At 53.8% G+C, this 23,086-nt stretch overlaps 1 protein-coding gene and 1 long non-coding RNA gene across 3 annotated transcripts in view; one reads left to right on the top strand and one right to left on the bottom strand.

Annotated features, from left to right (window-relative positions):
- Window positions 1-4,903: 4,903 nt before the first annotated feature.
- On the top strand, window positions 4,904-9,065 carry LOC132670278 (uncharacterized). The gene is made up of 3 exons (XR_009606569.3): window positions 4,904-6,213; window positions 7,628-7,851; window positions 8,508-9,065. It is a non-coding gene; the product is annotated as an uncharacterized LOC132670278 (long non-coding RNA).
- Window positions 9,066-11,236: 2,171 nt separating this feature from the next.
- BDKRB2 (bradykinin receptor B2) overlaps window positions 11,237-23,086 on the bottom strand; it is a 29,472-nt gene continuing 17,622 nt past the window's right edge. The window contains exons 2-4 of one of the 2 annotated variants that reach the window (XM_060620693.3): window positions 17,838-17,974; window positions 15,987-16,096; window positions 11,237-12,341 (exon numbers count right to left, since the gene is read on the bottom strand). In XM_060620693.3, coding sequence (XP_060476676.3) covers window positions 11,237-12,341; window positions 15,987-16,060 — 1,179 coding nt within the window. In that variant the 5' untranslated portion in view covers window positions 16,061-16,096; window positions 17,838-17,974. The remainder of the gene's footprint in view (window positions 12,342-15,986; window positions 16,097-17,837; window positions 17,975-23,086) is intronic. The other variant, XM_060620692.3, reaches the window with a different exon arrangement.

The raw sequence follows: 23,086 nt of genomic DNA, 5'->3' as shown, positions 1-23,086 counted from the left end.
AAGCCTGAGCCAGACCAGGTCACGTCTCTGCCTGAAACCCTCAGGCTCCCCTCGCAGGGACAGGAAAGCGCTGCGATCGACAGCGGCCCACCCACAAGGCTGCACAGCCCTGCTGCCTTTCTCAGTGTCCTTTTCACACTCCCCACCCGCTCATCCACTGGCTCTCTGGCCTCTTTGCTCTGTCTCAGACATGCCACGTCCTCTCCGCCTCAGGGCCTTTGCACTGGCCATTCCCTGTGCCCGGAGCACCCTTCCCGTAGACAGCCACATCCCTCGGGTCCTCCTGGCCCCCACAAATCCCCCCTTATCAGAGAGCCCTTCCCTGAAGTAATACCTCCTCCCTTCCGCCCGCTTCCTTGTTTCTCACCACCTGGCTACACTGTTTAGTTTTTCCTTCCTGTGTCTCCACCAGGCAAGGTGTTTACCTGTTTTGATTAGAGTCTTACTCCGGAACTCCTACAACAGAGCCGATGTGCTCAATCAGCACATATTTGCTGAATAAATTCATGACCCTATTTACTTATCCTGCATATCGGAATATCAATAGTTTGTCCCTATGTCAACACGCACGTCCTGAACCCCTTGGGGGCCCCGGGTGCCTTGTGGGCAATGGGAAGACGGAGGTGAACAAAGCCTTTTCCGCGTCCCCTTGTGGAGCGCGGGGTCCGTCTGAGGACAAAGACAGGCAGGCAGGCAGACAGTGACTGCACGCCTTGGAAGGCAGAATGGTAATGAAGAGCCAAGGTTACGTCCGAGTATGAAGGCCTAAAGAATGGAAGTCTTGGAAGAATTATGGCAGAGGGATATTTGACTGGGGTTTTGAGAGATGAATAGGAGTTTGGAAGGCAGGCCAGCCAAAACAAACAAACAAACAAACAAACAAACAAACAAATGCAAAAACATTGTAGGTGGAAGGCCCAGCACGTGGGCGTGCACAGATGTTGTTTGTGGAAGGCTTACTTAGAACTTCGGAGTCAGAAAGCCCAGGGTCAAGCCTCAGACCGCGTTTCCTCATTCCTTTTGAGGACCACTCAGCCCCTGCCCTGGGGTCCGCTCTGTGCAGATTTGCCCCCAAAGGCTGTTGTTTTGGTGCAGCAAAGAGCACGAAACGGTTTCAGATCAGAGTGAGTTCTCTGAGAGCGCAGATACTCCCCTGGCACTGGGGGAGAGGGGGCGAGGGTGGGAAGAGAGCCGGGGGCCCCTGCGGGGAAGTCCCGGGAAGGCTCAGACCCGCAGGTTCTTCATCTGGCAGCGAAGGTGCCCTGCCTGCTCTGACAGCTGTTGCGGGGATCAAATAAATCCACGGAAAATGTCACTCTTTCATCATATGGACGTTCACAGGATGAGATGAATTATGGGTACGTACGTTCCCAGTTTTTTTTTTTTTTTTTAATTTTTTTTTTTCAACGTTTTTTATTTATTTTTGGGACAGAGAGAGACAGAGCATGAACGGGGGAGGGGCAGAGAGAGAGGGAGACACAGAATCGGAAACAGGCTCCAGGCTCCGAGCCATCAGCCCAGAGCCTGACGCGGGGCTCGAACTCACGGACCGCGAGATCGTGACCTGGCTGAAGTCGGACGCTTAACCGACTGCGCCACCCAGGCGCCCCGTACGTTCCCAGTTTTATGACCTTCCTCTGTGTAATCTGGCAGAAACCGCCCATATGGAAAGCCTGTTGCCTCATCTTTCAATCAGCCCACGGGCCTAAATGGCCTACGCGTCCGGCGAGAAATGGGGGCGTGAAATCAAGTTCGTTTTCCACAGAAACCAGTAGTGCTCGTATGTCTTTTGCGGGGATGGGGTTGATGCTGTGATCGTGTATCTCTAACACAAGAAACCAGGCCATGCCCCGTGATCAGAAATGTTTCTACGACCAGGGCGCAGGAGAAATGACACACTGAAGACAACGCTCACCTTCCCTTGAAGACTTGGGGTCATCCTTGGCTGTCCCAGCCCTCATGGTGGCTACAGATATGTGACACAGACAGATACGTCGACGATACACGTGAAATACTTGAATGGGGTTCTCCACTGGGCATTCGGAGAAGATGCCTCAGAAGAGAGCTAACGTTTCAGAGTTTGTTGGCATAGATGTGTCTCAGGCAGGGCTCTCCAGAGAAACCAAACCAATAGGATATTTACCTATTCCTATCTATCTATCCATCTATCTATCTATCTATCTATCTATCATCTGTCTGTCTTCTATCATCTATCTATCTGTCTATCATCTGTCTGTCTATCATCTATCTATCATCTATCTTCTATCATCTATCTATCATCTATCATCTGTCTATCTGTCATCTATCTATCATCTGTCTATCTGTCATCTGTCTATCTACCTATTTATCTATCATCTATCTATCTATCTTTCTATCATGTATCTACCTATCATCTATCTATCTATCTATCTATCTATCTATCTATCTATCATCTATCTATCTATCTATCATATATCATGTATCTATCTGTCATCTATCTATCTATCTCTCTATCATCTGTCTATCTATCTGTCTATCATCTATCTATCATGTATCTATCATCTATCTATCTATCTATCTATTTATCTATCTATCTATCTATCAATCTATCTATTTATCTATCATCTATCTATCATCTATCTATCTATCTATCTATCATCTATCATCTATCTATCATCTGTCTATCTATCTATCATCTATCTGTCTATCATCTGTCTATCTATCATCTATCTATCATCTATCTGTCATCTATCATCTGTCTATCTGTCATCTATCATCTGTCTATCTGTCATCTGTCTATCTATTTATCTATCTATCTATCTATCTTTCTATCTATCATGTATCTACCTATCATCTATCTATCTATCTATCATCTATCATGTATCTATCTGTCATCTATCTATCATCTATCTATCTATCTATCTATCTATCTATCTATCATCTATCTATCATCTGTCTATCTGTCTATATATCATTTATTTATCTATCTGTCTATCATCTATCTATTATCTATCTGTCTATCTATCTATCTGTCTGTCTATCATCTATCTACTTGTCTATCATCTATCTATCTACCTGTCTATCTATCTGTCTATCATCTATCTATCTACCTGTCTATCGATCATCTATCTTCTTCATCATCATCATCTATCTATCAATCAAGATGTTTATTCCAAGGCATTAGTTCATGTGATTACAGGGGCTGGCTATGTCAAAATCCATAGGGCAGAGCAGAGGACTAGAAACTCAGGTAGGAGCTCATGCAGCAGTTCTGAGGAAGAATTTCTTCTCTGGAAATCTTAGTTGTTGTTCTTAAGGCTTTCAACCGCTTGGATGAGGTCCACCACATTATTGAGGGTAATCTCCTTTACTTCAAGCAAGGGATGTACACCACATCTACAAAAGACCTTTGCAGCAACCCCGGATTCCTGTGTGATTAAAGAACCAGGTGCTGGAGCCCAGCCAAGCTGACACGTAAGACTCGTCATCACAGATGGCATTTAGAACCATGATCCTGGCTGGGATTAGTAAGATCGCCCACGCAGAGAGAAGAGAAGAAGGCTTAGGGTTGAAGCCTGAGGAGTGCCAACATTTAAATTTTAGGTGGAGAAGGAGGTGCTGGGCAAGGAGAACAGGAAGAGCAGCCAGTGGAAAACAGATTCCGTGCCGATCAAGTCTGGGAGACCTGGCGTTAGACCAGGCTTAGAGAAGCATGCCTCCTTGCAGGACTTCTCAGGGCCTTTAATATGCTTTTGTGCATTGTGAAGCCTCACGAGGAAGGTGTCGTGGTTGCAGTTCTGAGACTTATTGGACCAATCAGGAGCCAGGTTTTGGTTTTGCTTTTGGTTGTTGTTGTTGTTGTTGTCGTTATTTTGTTTTCACTTTGTTTTGTTTCGTTTTGAGAAACTTTGGGGAAATTCTTCCAAAGTAAATAATGGCACCACAATAGCTTACAGAGTAGAAGGTGAGCCCTATGGCTCTAGGAGAAAATGATTTTAGAACTGAATTGAAGACAAAGAATTCGGGCGGTTAATGGGGTGGGGGCACCCAGGAGAGACAACCAGTTCTCGCAGTGAGAGGGTCTGTTCTTCCCCATGGAGCATGAGGACAGGGGTCAGACTGCCCCGAAAGGCCATCCAGCAGTCGGGATGCCAAGGTCCCACTGCTTTGTCTTCCTCCCAGTGGACAGGTACTTTGGGGGAAAAATCTGACTTGCAAGCAAGGCCCCGGTCCTCAGGTCTGATCTGGAATTCGGGGCGGGCGGGTCTGGGCCGCAGAGCCACCTGCCAGGGAGGGTTCGGATCCTAGCTCCATCACTGAGGAGCTGGCTGACCTCGGACCGGTTTCTGCACCGCCTCCGGAAGCCTTGGTTTCTTGGTCTGTGAAGCGGGCCCCTTCTCAGAGTTTGGGGATCAGGTGAGACGCTGTGGTGACGCAGCCAGCGGGAGCTGTCCTGGGTTATTGATTTGCTCTTGCACAAGAAGGGTTATGTAAGCCGTCCTCTGTCTTGGCCGGGACCCCAGAGAGGAAACAGGCAGACAGGGCTGGCCCTCTGTGTGGGCCTCGGAAGTTGACTCAGCGTGGACGGGGTGTCCGGGGAAGCTTCAGAACCCCGTCTTGGTTCATCTTGTGGGGTTGTCCCTAAACAACCTTCCACCGAGTCGGAAGCCAGGAGCCGGGCCCTGTGGCCTCTTCTTAGCCTGGTCTGGGAGGCCCTGAATCAGCCTGGCTTTGGGGCCTGGGGAAGGAAGAGGGCAACAGGGCAGCCCCGGTCCTGGGCCAGCAGCCTGGGGCCTGGGGTATTTAATAAACCCGGCTCCAGCAGGTCTGTGGTTCGTACACTCTGGGGGGCCTGGGTTTGCCCCTAACATCCTACATGACCTTGAGAAAGGCCTGGGGATCCTCCTTTGGAAAAACTCCCTCGAGTTCTGCAAGATGCTCTAGACTGCTCTTTCTTAGGGACACTTCTGTCACCAGCTGGCATCGCCAGGCCTCAGGAGACCTCAAGGAAGCTTCTGGTTGACTCCTGCATTGCTGGGGGGAAAGGGGTCTGTGTGGACCCCGGTGGGCAGGCCCAAAGGTGAGTGAGCGCGTCCTCAGAACGATTACAGCGCCTCTGGCCGCCTCCCGGGGCTGCCGGAGCCTAGTGCCGCAGACAGTCTGGCTTCGAGCAACGGAAATTTAATCTCTCCCAGGTCAGGAGGCCAGAAGTCCAAGATCGAGGTGTCGGCAAGTTCTGAGGAACAGTGTCTTCTATGACTGTTTCCTGGCTTCTTGGCGGTTCTGGGGAATCTTTGACGTTCCTTGGCTTGTGGGACCGTCACTCTGATCTCTGACTACATCTCCTTGTGGCCTCCGTGTCTCTGTGTGTCTCTCCTCCTCCTATGAGGACCCCGGTCCTTGGACATAGGGCCCACCATAATCCGGTACGACCTCCTCCTACCTTAATGACCTCTGTGAAAACCCTATTCCCAAATACGATCCTGTTCTGAGGTCCCATGTGGACATGAACTTGAGGGGGGTACGGAATACTATTTAACCCACGAGAGTGCTTTGATCTCTGTTACTCTTCACAGCACCTGGATTCTCATTGTATAGGCGAGAGAACAGAAACTCAGAGAACCTGACTGGCTTTGCCCGAATTCCCAGAGGCAGGATTGACAGAGCTGGCATGTGAACCAGGAACCTGGCTCCAAGCCCAGGGCAGTCGCTGTCACATTGGTGCTGCCCTCTACAGTTTATGGAGCCCTCCTTCCAGAGTCATTAGCTCTGGGTAAGACAGTCACACTTAGGGTGTTAGCTGCCTAGTTTCCAGATGAGGAAACTGAGGCCAAAGGCCGTTGGAGGGGGGGTGAGGGGTTGGCCAAGATCACACAGCGGGTGGGTGGCATGGTGGGGCCTCAAGGCCTGGCCTCCAAAGTTCTCCCCCTACAATGACATGTTACCTCTCAGCGTCGGGCACATGAAGGGAACCAGACACAAAAGGCACGTGGTGTTATGATTCCATCCGAATGAAATGTTCAGAAGAGGCAAGTCTGGAGACGGGAGGGTTAGTGGCTCCGGGACCTGGGGGGAGGCGGTGCTGGGGGATTTCACGCTGGGGTGATGAGCGTGTTCTGGAACTAGAGAACAGTGACCACACAGCTCTGGGGGCAAGCGAAACCCACTGGAATGGGTGAGCTGTCTGGCTTGTGAGTCATATCTCGATAAAGCTGCTACGGAGAACATCTCAGGGTAAGGTGTCAGCCTCCAGCCCCTGGTGTGTGTGTATGTGGGGGGGGGTGGATTCTGTAGGAGGTAAATACTCACGAGGCCTACAAGATTCAGACTCTGTTAGGGCAGAAACAGTCCCAGCGTGGGCTCAGAAGCTGTCCCCGCAGGAAAGCAGCTTGAGGCCAGATTTGTACCCACCCCCCCAGTGCAGTCACAAGCACCCCTCCTGAAGAGCAGTGGGGTCTTAGCAAGTTACTTCCCTCTCTGGGCCTCAGTTTCCCCATCATGAACTGGCGGTAACGCAGGTGCCCCCCTCCCTGAGGGGTCACGAGGGTCTGAAAAGAGGTCAGCGGAGTGTGACACATTATCATGGGGCCATTTGACCTCAGCCAAAAAACAACAAGCAAGCCATCAGGCTTTCAGCCATTCCCACTGCTGAATCGTGACCTCCTCGCCTCGCCCCATCCACCCCCCCCACCCACCACTGCTCCCAATCCTCCGGGGTTTGGCGAGAGGTCAGAAGGTGTGGCTCTGCCATGGGCTCAGGGGCTAAGAGCAAGGAGAGAGGGGACCACACTTCCAGTGGCTGCGGACCGAGGCTTTGCTTTCCAAATCATGAAGACTGCACCAGGGACTTCAGAGATCGACGACGGCCCTCATCGCTAGCATTCAGTCCCACCAGGTCGCTGGCATTCAGCTTGCACCGTGACCCCACCTCCTCACCCACTCGGCTAGGGCAGGCTCAGGGGCCCACCGGTGGGCTTTCAGGGGGGGCGCCGAGGAGGGTCTGGGAAGGCAGGGGCTGCTCATGTTGCTGGGCTGGCTGGGGGCAGGTGGGAGGGCGGCTTTCCCAGCCCGTTTCCACCTGCCGAGAGCCCAGTTCACGCTTCCAGCCAGGTGGCTTCCCTCTGGGCTGCAGACATCCTAGAGTCACGCTTACCCAGCGACCAAAGTCCCTTAGAGGAGTGAGCTCCCTCGGGCAGTGGTGGGCAACTTTCTCCAAGCTCAGAGCTGCTGGGGAGGGAAGGGTGCAGGCCGAGTGGGAGGCTCGAGCACTGGAAGGAGCACGGAAAATCTGTCGGACTCTATCCAGTTGTGGACACTAGGGCCAGAGGGCAGAGAACGAGCCAGGAAGTGGAGAGAGGGAAAGATACAAGGCAGGGGCTGGCTCATGACAGGTCTTGCGAGCCACGTTATGGATGTAGAACTTTATCCGGGGTGCCGGGACACGTTTGCAGGATTTCCTGTTAGAGAGCGTGGTCCTCGCTCTCACCATCATCTTCATCACAGCTGTCATCGCCATCATCTTCACCATCGTGGCCGCTCACACGCGTCGAGTGCCAACTCTGTACCAGGCACCGGGCTAGACGCTTTTCTGCGCGAATCCTGTCAACAGCTCTGTAAGGCAGATGCCCTTATTTGCCCCCTTTTACAGATGAGAAAACGTAGGCTCAGAAAGGATCGGTGAGATGCTCCAGACCACACAACAAATAGGAGCCCCGGCCGGAACCAGGACTGGAATCCAACCCAGGTCTGCCTCATCCCAAGCCTCGGCTCCTAAACGCTGCTCTTTCGTGGTATAGCCCCTCTACGGTTGTATTTGTGTGAAGACACGTCATTGGATACAGAGTGAAGGATAAGAGCTGGCAGATGGTCGAGGTCAGTATCAGAGACGGCAACAGCGGTGAGAGGATGCTCAGCCATAGAGAGAAGCAGATAGGTCCCGGAAACACGTGGGTGGAATCTGAAAAAGGTGCTGATCCGGTAGGTGGGAGGGATGGGGGAGAGGGTGTATTGACCGATGACCCCCAGGTTTCTGGTATGGGTGCGTGGAGGTGTATAGATCGAGTAATGCCACTTCTGTAGAGACAGAATAGAAGTGTTCTTTAATGAACGAGTGAATGAATGAATACGTGAGTAATGAGGAGGTCCCCTAAATGAAGTGGGTAATGAGTTCCCCATCACTGGGATTATGCAAGCAATGGCCACACAACTGTTTGTTTAATCTAGACATTGTAGAAGGCACTCCTGCTTGGAAGGGGAGGTGAGAGGGAAGGTCCTCAGTAAATATATATTGCGTGCATGAATGCTTGAACTTGTTGCCACCCCTCTGATTCTAGGGCCTCATGGGGGCTCGCTGGCACCTGGTGGGAGCTTGATGAGTTACCACTGTAGGAACGGAGGACGGGGGAGACTATCAAACCCTATTCAATTTTCTTACATTTCTACTTCGGTATATTTTAGAGCCTGCAGTTTAATACATATTAATGAGTTTACACATTGGGTATGCATAATCAAAATTCTTTTACTTATAGGGATACACAATCACAAGAGCTTGGACACCGCTGTTCTGCAGGACAGAAGGCCTAAAGTGGGTTGAGCGGAAATAATGGCCTTCTCGCTGCCTCTTGATTGCAGTGTCCTCACAAAACTAAGGTTTTCGGGAACCGTGACATGAAAAACGCCTGCAAAAACTACTGCAAAAAAACTCCTCGACCGTTTATTAAGCTGTATGGAAAAGACACATGTTTACACACCTCATCCATTTCTCATTGTTTGTGAATTGCTCCCTCCTTACAATGTAACAGCTCTCTGTGTCTTTCACAGGACAATGTTCTTTATCACAGTGTCAAAACAACCCACTGGGCGGCTGCCCTCCTGCAGACTGATGGCTCCTCAGGCCATGGGAGGACCCCTAAGTGACCATTAGGTGTCCAGAGCTAAATGACCATTAGGTGCCCATCACACACCCGCTGATGGATGAGTGCTACACATGTGCGAAGCACAGCCTCCTTTTTATTCCACTCACAGTCTGCGCGCGGTTTAACTCCATTAAAATGTTAAACCCTGCCTACTTCTTCAACCGTTTTCTTTCTCCAGCTACGAGCGTGTGTGTTTATTGGGGCAGAGGGGCGTGCGTGGCAGGGGCACAAAGGCTGGGAATCTTTTCTGACTCCTTTTGCTTTAAAATCTAGAGCTGGTTTGATGAGGATTTACGGGCTGTTTGCCATCCAAGGTTTCCTGGTCTTTGGGGTTTCCATCTTCTCCGGAGAGGACTTGCTAACAAGTATCCAATTACTTTGAGTGAATGAATGCTGTCCTGGTGTCGCTTGCCTTACCATCCTGGTAGCTCCTGAGCTCCACTGCTACTGAGCTGGCCCTCCCCGCCTTGGTTCTCCGCCACATGACGTTGGAGCCTTGGAGCCCGGGAGGTGCGTTCTCCTTACTCCCCACGGTACCTGCCGGCCACAGCAGGCCGATTGGGAGCCCCGTAGAAAAAAAGAAATGAATCCTCCCTGGAGCACGGGGGGCTTGGCGATAGGACTGTCTCTTAAGCCTCTGGCCAAGGATGCTGGTCCAGCTTCCTGTGGCCTTACTCCTGGGACCCGCCCCGCCCCACCCATCGCCCCGCCCACCGCTGCCCCATCCAACCACTGCCGGCCCCGCCCAGCGAAGGCGGAGCCACAGCCTCTCCGCAGCGCCAGCTGGAGGCCCCTGGGGGAGAGGGCGTTCTCCCTTCTGGGTTCATCCTGTGGGGCCCCAGGGCTTCCTCTTGGTCACATAAGACCAGGCAGCCACGCTGTGACTCAGACCCAGCTGGCCCAAATGAGGCGTTCAGCCCTGTAGGGGAGCTTGGTCCCAGGATCAGCGCTATGGGGTCCGTGACCCTCGTGCCAAATCATTGGGCTGCTGTCCTCGGGTGGCAATTGGTCGGTGCCCTCGGTTGCTGAGACCCGGACAACGGTGGACGGGCTGGACTCCGCCTGAGTACTGCCCACCCCCGGTCTGAGCATGAGTCCCCGGCAAGTTCACTCAGACATCTCTCGCGGGCATCACAAATCAAACATTGAAGGGGTGGCGTGTCCGCAGAACGCTCGCGTGTGTGTGTATGTGTAGGGGGCGGGCGGGCAGCGTTACCGGAAGGTGGAAGGCAGGTAACGTTGTTGCGCACCTGCTATGAGGCCAACCCTGAGACGTGCTTTATTTACAGCACCGTTAGCTACAATACCGGTTCTCCTCTAAAGAGCTATCGTAAAACCCGAGTCTGTTTCTTTATAATAAATTTATTTCCATACTGTGTGCCTAATAAAGCCTCACATTTATATAGCACCTTTCCTTTTTCCCAAGCACTTTCGTGCCTGTTATGCCTTTCAGCCCTCCCAACAAGCTGATGTCACAGAGGACGAAACAGGCAGGGATTAAGTGACGTGCCACTAATTATCAGCAGAACTGGGGCGTCAGGCTCCTCCTCAGTCCTCTCCTCTGCACCAGCCAGGGTGCCTCGCTCCACCACGTCGCAGAACAGCCTTCTGGTCGTTGGAAGGAGTCATCCCTGCTCGAGTTTGCGAGTTCCTCGGAGACAGAGATCATATTTGCTTTTTTCTTCCCTCTTGCCCGCGGTGCTCAATACTTGCCTACACAGCAAGTGCTAGAGAACTGCTAAGTGCTCGAGTTCTTGTTTGGCACAGACCATCTTGCCCACGGGCAGGGGGAGTGATGGGATCCTGGTCTCCGGGTTCTTACCAGGGATCCCTCAGAGTTCAACCTTCACTGATCTGAGATATCATCCTCCGGAGTCCCAGCTGAGAGGATTTAAGAGACTGAAGGCAAAACTCCAGCCAGGCCCCCCGCCTGGGGACCCAGCCGTGGCCTCAAAGCTGGGGTGGCAGTTCTCCCGGAGGTGTGATCTGGCACGCTGGGGCGGGCTGGGACGCCACGTGGGAGGGACACTCAGTCCCTCCTGTCCCTGTCCCCAGGCCCCCTCCACTCCTGGGAAGAAGCAGACTGGCCCACGGGTGGCAGCAAATGGGAACAATAATACCGTCATGTTTATGGAGCCCTTGGCTCTGGGCACGAGGTCACCCCATCCTCACGGCCTCGCCCGCTGCATCTTGGGCAGGGCAGGAATGAAGCGCCTGTGTTTGGCCGGAGACGTCGACTTACTGCCCAAGGTCGCATGCCTTCCATTCCTGCTCGGGCACATCCTGAGGGGCAGCTGTAACCGCGCCCTCACCCACGTGAACCGTAGTCCTCGGGGCGGCCCTCACTGGGTGTTCCCCACCCACTCGGGCAGTCTGTGAATCTGGCGTTCCACCGAGACGGAGGTCCGTAGCGTGCCCATGGAGTTCTCCGTCTTGGTGGCCTCCGACACGCAGCCCCCCTTCTGGCACAGTCCCCGGAACACCTCCCGTGACTTCTTGCGGAAGCGCTTGCCCACGATCACGTACACCAGCGGGTTGAGGCAGCTGTTGCTGTAGGCCATGTAGGACGCGATCTGCGTGAAGACGTCGACGATGTGCTCATCCCAGCAGCCGGACAGGATGTTGAGGCGCAGCAGCGTGTCCAGGAAGGTGCTGACCTGGAAAGGCAGCCAGCAGGTGACAAACAGCAGCAGCACGGCCAGGACCAGCACCGTGGCCTTCCTCTCCGTCTGGATCTCCTTGAACTTCTGCATCTCGTTGTTGCGCAGCACCTTCATGATCTGTGCCGTGCAGAAGGTGATGACGACCAGGGGCAACAGGAAGCCCACAGAGTTCAGGAGCACGTTGGTGAACACCTCCCAGGTGCGCGACGGGTAGACGATGAGGCAGGCCGTGACGTTGTAGCCCTCGGCCGTGTACTCCTTCATGGTCCGGAAGGCCAGCATGGGCGAACTCAGGAGCAGCGTGCACCCCCAGATCACCAGGCTGTAGAGTTTGGCCCAGCGCACCCCGCGCATCCGGCCCATGGACATGGTTTTCACCAGGGCCAGGTAGCGGTCGATGCTCACCAGCATCAGGAAGCAGATGCTGCTGTACAGATTCATGTAGAGCATGGTGTTCACCACGCGGCAGAGGACCTCCCCAAAAAGCCAGTCGAAGTTGTGGGCGATGGTGATGGCCCAGAAGGGCAGCCCGCAGGCCAGGAGCAGGTCCGCCGCGGCCAGGTTGCCCAGGTAGATCTCGGCCACCGTGCAGCTGCTCTTGTGCAGGCAGAAGACGCCGAGGACGAAGATGTTCTCGAGGGCCGCCAGCACGAACAGGACCCAGAGGAAGGGAGCCTGGATGGCGTTGAGCCAGCTCCTCCACTCGTCGTAGACGCAGCCCTGGGACGACGTCCCGTTGAGAGTGGGCTCGAGCACCTGCGAGGTGATGTTGAGCATTTCGACGCTAAAAGAAAAGCACAAAAGAGGCTGTTACACCTCGAGGTCACAAGAAGGAGGAGAGACAACTGACGCAGAAGGAGGGGGACTCAGCAAGCAGCTTCCGGAAGCGAGGTCGGGAGGGGCGCTCAGGCCCTTTCTGCCGCGTGCTCAGAGACCGGGGCGCCCCGGACTCCCCGGGGTCTTTCAGAGGGACCCCGTCTCCTTGGGCTGAGCCGAGAGCTCGTGTTCTTTGCCTGGCAGCTCCGTTGGGATGTCTCCTTGGACGGTGTCCCCCCGCGGCACCAACAACCAGTCTTGGGCCCTGGGCCTCCTCGAAGCTTCCATGATGGGAGGATGCAAAACACATTCCTTCCTTATCGCGCGGGCCCCTCCCAAGGGAGCTGGGCATCTTTCAGCCTCTCGTGGCCTGGTCATGGTGAGTAATTTATTAGAGGAGAAAGGTGATATCATGCCAGACAGTGATATTCCAACCTGCCTCCGAGACCACAGCCCATCTGCCCACACCCTGTCTCCTTCTGGCAGAAGGCAGCGCTGTGCTTCCAGAACCTCCATCAGCCAAGTGTTGACGACAGTCCGAGGTCACGTGATGGCAAGGGAAGGCAGGGGCTTTGGAACCAGACAGTTCATATCTCGGCGCGTTCATTGGCCGTGTGACCTTGGGTGAGTTAATTAGCCTCTCCGAACCTCAGTGACCTGCCTCGTAAAATGGGAATAACAGAATCTACTTCTCAGGGCTGCGGTGGGAATCCAAGACAGTGGGCAAAAAGCTGTGCTCTTGGCTCAACAAGCACGAATAATTATCGACTTTTCGTGAACTTAATGAAAACAACCGGCACCACTGTTTTCAGGTTCTTGCTCCTGTATTAGCGACTGTATCATCGACTCACTTCTTCCTCTTCCACTCCTGGGTGCGACTCAGACCACGGGGCGGTTCATTTTCTGGAAGTGTCACTGTTCAGGCTACTTCCTCTCTACCCTCTGCCAAGAGGCACGGGGGTTGGACAGCTCCCTAGCTGTGTGGTCTTAGGCAAATTGCTTGACCTGCCCGAGCTTCCATTGTGTTTCCTTTGGAGTAAAACACTGCTCTCTTCTTGAGTGGCTTTGTACGGCTGTTGCAAGGGCCAACTCAAAGCGTGGGCGTGAAGACACATCGGAAGCGGAGAGTGCCACCAGAGGGCAAGACTGAGTAGATGTTTCCCTAGTGCCCAGGGCAGGGAGAGTCAGGGAAGGTGGTGGGAGGGGAGCTCTTCCTGGGTGGGTGAGTCCTTCCGGGGCAGGCTCATTGGCTGGGAGGTGGGGGGTGGCGGGCTGAGCCACAGCTATGGGAAAGAATCTGCTGTTCACCGGTGGGATTTCCTAGGAAAAGCCCCTCTGCTTCCGGGACCAGCTGGCTGGCTTTGAGCGGCCAAACTGGGCACCTGTGACTAACTCATTCCTCAGTGCAATTGTTATTTATGTATTTATGTATGTATGTACATGCGTATGTATTCATTTATTTACTTTTTTAAAACAGTTGTCTTTTTTTTAATGTTTTATTTATTTTTGAAAGAGAGAGAGAGACAGACAGACAGAGTACCAGTGGGGGAGGGGCAGAGAGAGAGGGAGACACAGCATCCCAAGCAGGCTCCAGGCTCTGAGCTGTCAGCACAGAGCCCGACGTAGGGCTCGAACTCTCGAACTATGAGAACGTGACCTGAGCCAAAGTCGGACGCTCAACCAGCTGAGCCACCCCGGCACCCCTGCAATGGTCCTTTCAATGTGCTTTGAGCATCTTCTCTGTGCTGAGCTCCACCCTGGCTGTAGAGACCCAGAGGTGGGTGCCACGTGTCCCCCACGCCCTGCCAAAGCTCCTGGCAACTGTGGTCTAGAGTGTGATGGATGCCGTGGGGGTGTGGGGCACAGAATTGGGTGCGTGTGGAGAAGGACGGAGGTGACTCTGTGACTCTGGAGCTGGATCTCGAAAGATGAGGAACATGTCAACAGAGAGCAAGAAGGAACAGTGTTATATGGTGACAGAGGGTGGCTACATTTGCAGTGAGCACAGCGTAACATATAGAGAAGTTGGATGGCTATGTTGTACCCTGGAAACCAAGGTAGCATTGTGTCTCCACTGTTCTCAAATAAGAAAATGAAAAAACAAGACAAACAAACAACACCAACAAGGAGAGAGGAAGACCAGGCAGAAGGAGCAGCTTGAGCGGAGGTGCAGAGATGCGGAAGCCTCCGGCATGTTCTGGAAGGCAAGGTGGGAAGTGGCCAGGGATGGGATGAATAAAGGAAAAAGGACAGTCATCACTGGCTGCTAAGAAAGTGAAGCTTTGTCCCTGAGAGCTTTAAGGAGGGAGTGATGGGATAGGAGAAAGGCTCTGGGAAGATTCTTCTGGTGGAGTGGTGATTTGGATATGTCCCCCAATTTTTTGCTACCCTTCCCTTCAAAGGGTGGAGTCTAGTTCCTCTTGCAGTGAATGTAGCCGCTGACTTGCTTCCCACCCGTGGTGGCAGTGACAGTGTGTGAGTCCGTGGTCTGTCATAAAACACATTGCAGTTTCTTCCTTGGCCTTGCAAGGGTGCTTGCTGTGGGGGCAGCTGGCAGCCATGTTGTGAGGGCGCTCAAGCAGCGGTGTGGGAGGAACCAACTTGCCCCCTTGGAAGCAGATCCTCTGGCCCCAGTTCAGCCTTTGGTTGACCCTGGCACCCTAGCCTTGGAGTATTCCGGCTGAGACCCCAGATATCACAGAACAGAGACGGGCCGTCCCCACTGGGCCCTAAGTTCCTGACCTGTGCAAACTGGCAGGCTCCTTCCAGAGCCTCTGGATGTAAGGCTTCTCCTGGACAACCTCCTTGGTCCAGCCTTTGGCCCTGTTTTTGCAGCTACATAAAACCCATTTTCTCAGTGACCCAGGCTTGGACAGTTTTCTCTCAGGGTCTGGGTCTCGGAAGACGGAAGTATGGCACCAGATGCTGCCTGTTAATTTCCCAGCAATGTGGTCCTTTGCCAACGGGATGGCCCCTGGCCCTTAGCTCGCTCTGAGAAGGCACTAGATTGTCCGAGGTGGCCTGGGGAGTGCAAAACTGGGAGTTAAGTGCCCCGTGGCTGCCTGGTCATCTCCATGGTATGCTGCACCCCATACAGGGCTGAGAAGCCAGGCGGGGCCCCTCTGCCCTTTGTCTCGCCAGCCCTGAACCCTCAAGACCGACCCTCCCTTTCTTCTGCTTCCACTCGCAATCAGTTCTCTCTATAGAGTGACTAGGCCTCCTACCAGACATCAGACATGAGTTGGAGACATCCCTTCTCCAGGGTGACCTGGTGCATCTCTGACTCCTTGGGTGTTGACTTCAGAGTGTCACTCTCTTCATTTCCAAGTTCATTTGGGATGGGTCGCACATGACCATCACTTCTGTATCCTCCTCCCGCATCCCCGTACCCCACCAAACCCAACAGAACACCACCCGCCCTGCTCCCACCAGGTCCATGGGGGACTCGAACACGGGCTCTACCAGCCCTCGAGAGGTTTTTTTTTCTGCGGATCCCACATTGCCTGTTGCTTTCACTGTTGCCCAGGAGATGGGGGTCACATTCCCCAAGTCTTCTCCAGGCTTTCTGCCCCTCCCACCATAAGCAGTAAATCAAGGAATTCTTTTGACTTACCCGAAAGTGGCTGTGGTGGGCACGGGGTCCTCATGAAAAGACAGGAACATATGTCTCCTCCAGGAAGAGAACATTCGGACTCAGAGGGAGACGTGCGTGAGGCGCCCGGGCTGATCGGAGGAGAAAAGACAGTTAGATCGTGGGCTGGGGACCATAAAACACACATGTGTTTGTCCACGAGGGAAGGGAAATCGAGCCCTTCACTAACAAATATTTATTCAGCAGCTGCTGCATACTGGGTGCTAGGGACATAATGGCACAATGTCCTGTCCTCCAGGAGCTTACAGTCTAATGGCGAAGCCAGACATTACTGAAATAGTCACTAAATAATTGAAAACTGATGTAAGTGCTATGAAATAAAGGTCCCACGAAAGCATATAAGATGGAGTCCTAAACCAGCCTGGCGTGGGTGGGGGTGTGTGTGGGGGGGAAATGGATATTTATTTTAAGAGCTGAGGGTGAGCAGGAGGAAACTGAGCAAAAAGATGGCGGTGGAGAGGAGGATGTCTACGAAGGAGCAGCAGGTGCAAAGGCCCCGAGGCAGGAAGAAGCTTGGTGTGGATGTGTGTTAGGCCCTGGTGGCTGCTGGGGGACGGAGGGTACGGGATTGTGGCAGGGACAGAGTGGAAGCAGGGAGACCGGTTAGCAGGTTCAGCCCTGGTGTAAGGCTGGCCATGAGAGCCCGGGGAGGAGAGCAAGGGACGTGTCAAAGACACCCCCCCCCCCCCCCACAGGTGCTGCCATCTCCTGTGAAGGGAAGAGGCGAAGGGCTGACTTGGAGAAGGGGTCATGTGTTTAGACTGGGACTTGTTAAGTTTGAGGTGCTTCTGAAACTCACAGGTAGGGGTGCAAGTAGCCGTGGGGCTCAGAGTGGGTCTGGAGCTGGGGGTGGGGGGCCTGGGCTGGAGCATCTCCAGGGGCTTCGAGCCTAAAGGCAAAGGCGGGTACAGAGGAGCGGTTCCAACCCTTGTGGTGGTGACTGTGTGCTCTCAAGGTCTGAGCCCCGGGTGAGAGGGACTCAGAGCCTTTCTCTGTCCCTCTTCATGTTTCACTGTACAGCTGACCCTCGGACAGCACAGCTTTGAACTGCGAGGGTCCAGGTATGCGGATGTTTTCCAGTAAATACGGTACACTCCCATAAATGTGAATTTATTTTCTCTTTTTTGTGATTTTCTTTTTCTTTTTTTTTCTTTAATATTTATTTTGGGAGAGAGAGAGCGAGAGCGCGAGAGAGCATGAGCAGGGGAGGGGCAGAGAGAGAGAGACAGACAGACAGAGAAAGAGAATCCCAAGCAGGCTCTGCACAGTCAGCACAGAGCCTGATGGAGGCAGTGGGTGGGTGGGGGGCAAAGCGGGGGACTTGATGCCCCGAACCGTGAGATCACGGACCTGGGCTGAAACCGAGAGTCGCAGAGGTTTAATGAACTGAGCCACCCAGGGGCTTCCTTACGTTTCCCTTAATAACATTTGCTTCTCCCTAGCTCACTCTATTGTAAGACACTACATATTACATATGACATACAAAATACGTGTTAATCGGCAGTTTATGTTATTGGTAAGGCTTCTGGTCAACAGTAGGCTCTCAGCAGTTAAGGTCTGGGGGTGTCAAAAGTTAGATGCGGATTTCCGACAGGGAGGGCTGTCAGCACCCCTCCCCCCAGCTTTGTTCAAAGACCAACTGTACTCTCATCCCGGGAGGTAGGCATCTGCCACAGGCTGGCCTTGCCGAGGAGGTGGGGGTGCAGAGATGGGGGAGGTCACTCGTCCAGGTGCCATTGCTAACAAGACCCAGAGGTGGGGCTTGAACCCCCCACTTCTGGTCCAGATCTCGAGCTCCCGCCGGGATCTCACCTGCCCTCTTGCTCCCGTCCAGGAAGGGTGTGAAAACCTGGGTGCCCATGTGCATGGGCATGGAGCCGTGGATCTGCCCCGCCCTGGGTTTCAGCCACCCCTCAGCAGGCACACGGAGCTTCCAGAAGCCAGCTCTCCTAATCCGGTTGTAGGGGGTGAAGGGAAGGCGGCCGACAGTCCAAGAAACATTAAGGCATTAGAAAAAGAAGAGACTGGGTTAGTAAGTAGGAAACGAGGCAGAAGATATTTAATGAACATCTGGAAAAGGTTTCCCTGAACCCCTGAACTGAGCGGAGGTCAGGATTTGGAGCTTGCAAGAGGAGGCCAGCAAGCAGCCAAGTCCTGCTGATGCTTCAGGGATGGAAGGGGTCTGGGGGAAGGGAAGAAAGGTCTAGTAGATTGCCTTTTGGGGAGGGCCTCCCTGCTCCCTGGAAAGCGGAGGGCAGAGGCCATGTGTTTGAATCATTCATTCCTCCAGGACCCTAATTGAGATGGGGGGGGGGGCGGGGGAAAGCAAGGTGAGCTTCCCTGCCCCATGGGGCTCCCCTCTCCTGCTGAGGGACTTCAGTCTGTCCCAGGCCCCCCAATTCCACCCAGACAGTGACAACTGCACAGGTGACTGAGGGCGGGGGCGGGGGTGCTTCAGCTCAGTCACCCTGGGGAGTGCCCAGTGTTTCCTCGTGGCCCCTGGGTGTTGGGTGTTCCCGGATCTGGCTGGCTGATCCTAATTGCTGGCTAATGGCTGTAAACATTGCTCTCATTTTGAAAACAAAGCCGGGAGTTTCTCTGCAGCCCTCTGGAGAGGGGGTTTCAAGTCTGGAGAAATTGTAGACGCTAGTTGCTTCTCTGCCTCTGCTGGCGGAGGCATCCCCAGGAGAATTCTGCCTGTGGAAGCCGCAGGCAGCTCCAGGCCACTCTCCCTGCCAGCCCCCCCCCCCCCCACCACCCCAGGAACCTCAGCAGGGCTGGCTTCCTTTGGGCTTGGCCAGTGGGAGCACCAGCAGGGCAGGGAGGGAGGAAGTACATGGGGCATCAGCTGGGGCGTGGGCTCCCAGTTCTCTGCCTCAGGGCCTCCAGGGGCCGAGCTCACAGCTCCTATCAGGGGCCCTTCCCACCTCACTGGCCAGGATTCTGGAGACTGCCACCTGGTCCTGTTCAGTTCTCTGGGAGGGAGGGGGTGACCCGTGCCAGGACCTTGGCTGTGCTGGCTCTGGTGCCCCGCCGGCACCCCCACACGCCGTCCACACTCTGAAAATAGACCCTCTGTCAAAAACACCTCAATATTACCCAGTGTGAATGTGCCTTCTCTTTCCTCCCGGGACCCTGTCGAATAGGCCCTGGGATTATAAAATCTGATGTCAGAGAGCGATCGGAAGGAATGTGGGAGAGAGCTTGGCGCAGCTCAAGCTGGCACGGGGAGGGGGGAGTGGGGGCCGGTGGCCAGGCGTGCGGCACTCTCCGTGTGGCCCTGAACGAGCCCCCTTGCCCCCCTGGGCCTCGATGTCCTGGTCAGTCCCCCCGCAGACTGACCCTCCTGGCTGGAGTAGAGGTAGAAGAGGGGGGGGGTGACCCTGTGACTGGGCTCCCCCCTCGTTGCTCACACTGATGCTCAGAAGGAAGCTTCCAACATTCTGATTCCCTTGTTCATCTGCCTCGGAATCCTGTCCAAGGACTTGCTTTAAAAAAGATCTCCCTTCGTTGAGTCACATCGACACTGGCCGTCGGTTCTGCCAGGAGTAAACTCCACCGGAGTCTCAGAGGGATCCGGTTTTGGTTGGTGTCTGGGGGGCTCTGAGGCTGCAGCCGCCACAAAACACACAGTGCCACTTTCTCAAGGGCCAAATCTCGCCTTGTGTGGGCCCCCCAACCTGGGATCCCAGCCGTGGCAGCGTTTTGTGGCAGCGTTTTGTGGCTGCGTGCTAAAGCAGGGAGCTGTTGCCCGAAGCGAGGGTTGAGGGCTGAATGGCAAATAACCCCGTATTGTGTGGTCACTCTTCCCGCCGGGGCCGTCCCAGCCCTGTTGGTACATTTTCAACACCCCTGTGGGATTTGTTTTCACCGAAGAGGGCGGGCCTCGTGCCTGAATCTTGTCTGACTTTAGTAGAGGGGCTTTTATACGTCAGGCCATTGTATTTATTTGTCACAGATTGTTGTTATGACAGATGACACTCGTTTTCCGTTTAGTAAGAAGGTGGCCACGTGAAGTGACCATTCAGAAGTAAGTCTATTAAAGAAGTAGCTGGACAAGTGGCAATAGTATGGCAGAACCCACAGGGGGAGTGACCAAACTGGGGGGAAACAACCCCAAAGCACCCTAGAAACTTGTGTCGCCAGCCAGGGGGCCCAGCGCGGCAGCTAGAGGCTTCCGGAATCAGAACTGGGTCCCCCTCTGCTGGGCTTGTCATTTGGGGCTTAGTGTAAAAATAGCCCCCACCTCGCAGGGCCGCGGTGAGCAGCGGATGAGTCAGTGCTTGAACAGGCACAGAGCATGCGGTCAACGTGTTCCAGAATGTGAGCTGCCCTTCCCGCCCCTGTGGGAGGGCTGGTCTGCTTCGGCCACACCACGGGAGGCATGGGATTTCGGAGGGGACCCTTCCGTGGGGCCTGCTCTCCCGCTCACAGACCCAGCCTCGGTTTTCGGACACTGATTCCAAAGCTGGGTGGGGAGATGATGAGGGTGTCGCTGGGACATCGCCGGCCCCGCGGATCTGGGGGGAACACTTGAGACTGTAGTTCTAACTTCCATCTGAACAAAAGGTGTTCTCCTTTGCCGTGTGTGTGTGTGTGTGTGTGTGTGTGTGTGTGGCCGTCTACCCCATTATACTCAGCACCCCGAGTGGGAAGGGCCCTCCCCCTCCACCCCGCCCCCTCCGCCCTGCCTGCACTGATCTGCACATCCCATCTCTTGAACACCACTAGCTACAGGAAGAAGTGGAATGTCTCAGACCACCCAGCCCTTTGGAGTCCAGGCCAGAGCTGGAAAGAACCGAGGTCTCTTGAATCACATCTTAGAGCCCTCTGCCAGACACATCTCCAGAACAAATGCTTTCCTCTAGAATCGGAGAAGATCTACATGCGTGCCGGGTAAGGATGCGGCTTACAGATAAGCACCCAGGGAAACTTCAGGCCACAGTAAATACTGGGGGGCTGGGGAAGGAGGTGGGCTCATGCACCGTATGGGCCTCGGCAGCGGGGAAAAAGCGTGGCCTGGCCACAGAATTTCCAAAGGACTTTTTTCCTCTTTGTCCCTAAAAAAAGGCCATACCCGACTACGGGGAAGGATGGGGCTCTGGGAAGTCCTCCCCCATTCCAGGAACTCCTAGAGAGCTGAATCAGAAGATCCAACCCAATCATGTGGGCCCTTCCGGCATTTGGACACTTTATGGGCCTGGAATGTTTTGGAAACATGTATAGAGAATGTAAGAGGAGCAGAGCCCCTCACCCACATGCTTTCTGCCTCACAGGGTAGGGTGCACTCACCCAACTCTGCCCGCCCTCAGATACCCCAGGGCTGGCTCAGTCTTTATGCTTTACCTCCTTATTATGGAAGGTTCTTCTGTTCAACTTGTTTTGACTCTTTTCCCCACATTGGTTTTTAGAGGGTTTTTTTGTTTTTTAAGTTTATGTATTAAAAAAAATTTTTTTAATGTTTATTTATTTTGAGAGAGAGAGGGAGGGAGGGAGAGCGCATGAATGGGGGAGGGGCAGAAAGAGAGAGAGAGAGGGAGACACAGAATCCGAAGCAGGCTCCAGGTTCTGAGCTGTCAGCAGAGCCCGACGTGGGGCTCGAACCCATGAACTGTGAGATCATGACCTGAGCCGAAGTCAGATGCTTAATCAATTGAGCCACCTAGGCACCCCAAACTATTTATTTTTGATAGAGAGAGAGCACAAGCAGGGGAGGGGCAGAGAGAGGGAGAGAGAGTCCCAAGAAGGCTCCAAGCTGTCAAGGAAGAGCACTGAGGGCTCGATCCCATTGACCATGAGATCATGACCTGAGCTGAAATCAAGTGCCAGATACTTACTTAACCAACTGAGCCACCCAGGCACTCCTGGGGTTTGGGGTTTTAATGGGAAACTTCATTGGACATTCTAACACCAATCCTTCCCCTTAAAAAAAAACCCTCCCTATTTGTTTTACAAGATAACATAACCAGATTCCAGAGCATTTGTGTTCAAGACCCCCAGAGTTCTATCCCTACGCACATCCACATGCAAGCATCCTTTCTTCTCCCATGATTTTACATGGAATATCATATCAAGTCACTGTATTTACTTAGTGTCAGTTATGAAACCATTCCTTTATTCCAATCCCTTTTCATGTGCTAGATTTTCCCTGTGCCAAGTGAAGGAAAAGAAACCTCATTTAAAATGGGGTCGGGAGGCCAGCAGGCAGACCTTCAGTGCTGCTCCCAGCAGCCCTCCACAGCCCCAGCAGAAAACACGCAATCCCAGCAGAAGGAATCTTGGACTTCCCCTTTACAGCCCCACGGGGAAAGAGGGAAGATTGTCTCCTCCCTTAGCAACAGCCCAGCCAATGAGAGATAGACGCAGCTCAGCCAATGAGAAGCCACTATACTTCCAACTCCCAGTTTCCTCCAATGGGCTTTTTGTTTATAACAGCCCTCCTGACTTCCCCCCCTTCCCTCTGGAAAAAGAGCCTTACTCTGTTCTCCAGGCTTGTCCATGGCTTCCCTGTAGTTATGTGTTTCAGGCTGTGATTCTGTTACTCTCAAATAAACCATTTTTTTCTGGTAAAAGAACTGACAGTCTTATTTTTAAGGTTAACATGCCCCAGCCACTGTCACCCCTCTCCTGATCTCCAAGGACGTTCCCTATGCTCCCACCTCCTTGCCTTTGCTGGGGCTGCCCACCCCCGTCTGGGTGCCCTGTGCAGGTGGCTGGGGCCTGTGGGGATGGTGCGGACCGCTCAGCTGGCTGCATGGGGCCTGGGAAGTCGGCAGTCCCTGGCCCCCGCTTTGGGGGTGCAGTGGGGAGCATGATGGACGGGCTACAGAGGAATGGCCACTGTGTGTGTGTGTGTGTGTGTGTGTGTGTGTGAATGTGGAGGAGCATGGGCTGAGTCCCTGGAGATGTCCCCAAAGGGCTGGAAAGACAAGGGACCGGGGTTTCATAACTGAGATCCAACCAGGTCAGAATCCCAGATCCAACACGGACTAGCCGTTTATAACCTTGGACAAGCCACCGAACCCCACCAGACCTCGGTGTTTTCATCCATCAAATGGGGA

This window comes from Panthera onca, chromosome B3, assembly GCF_046562875.1.
Source record: "Panthera onca isolate mPanOnc1 chromosome B3, mPanOnc1 haplotype 2, whole genome shotgun sequence".
Taxonomy (NCBI): Eukaryota; Metazoa; Chordata; class Mammalia; order Carnivora; family Felidae; genus Panthera; species Panthera onca.
This window is presented reverse-complemented; position numbering and strand designations above follow the sequence as displayed.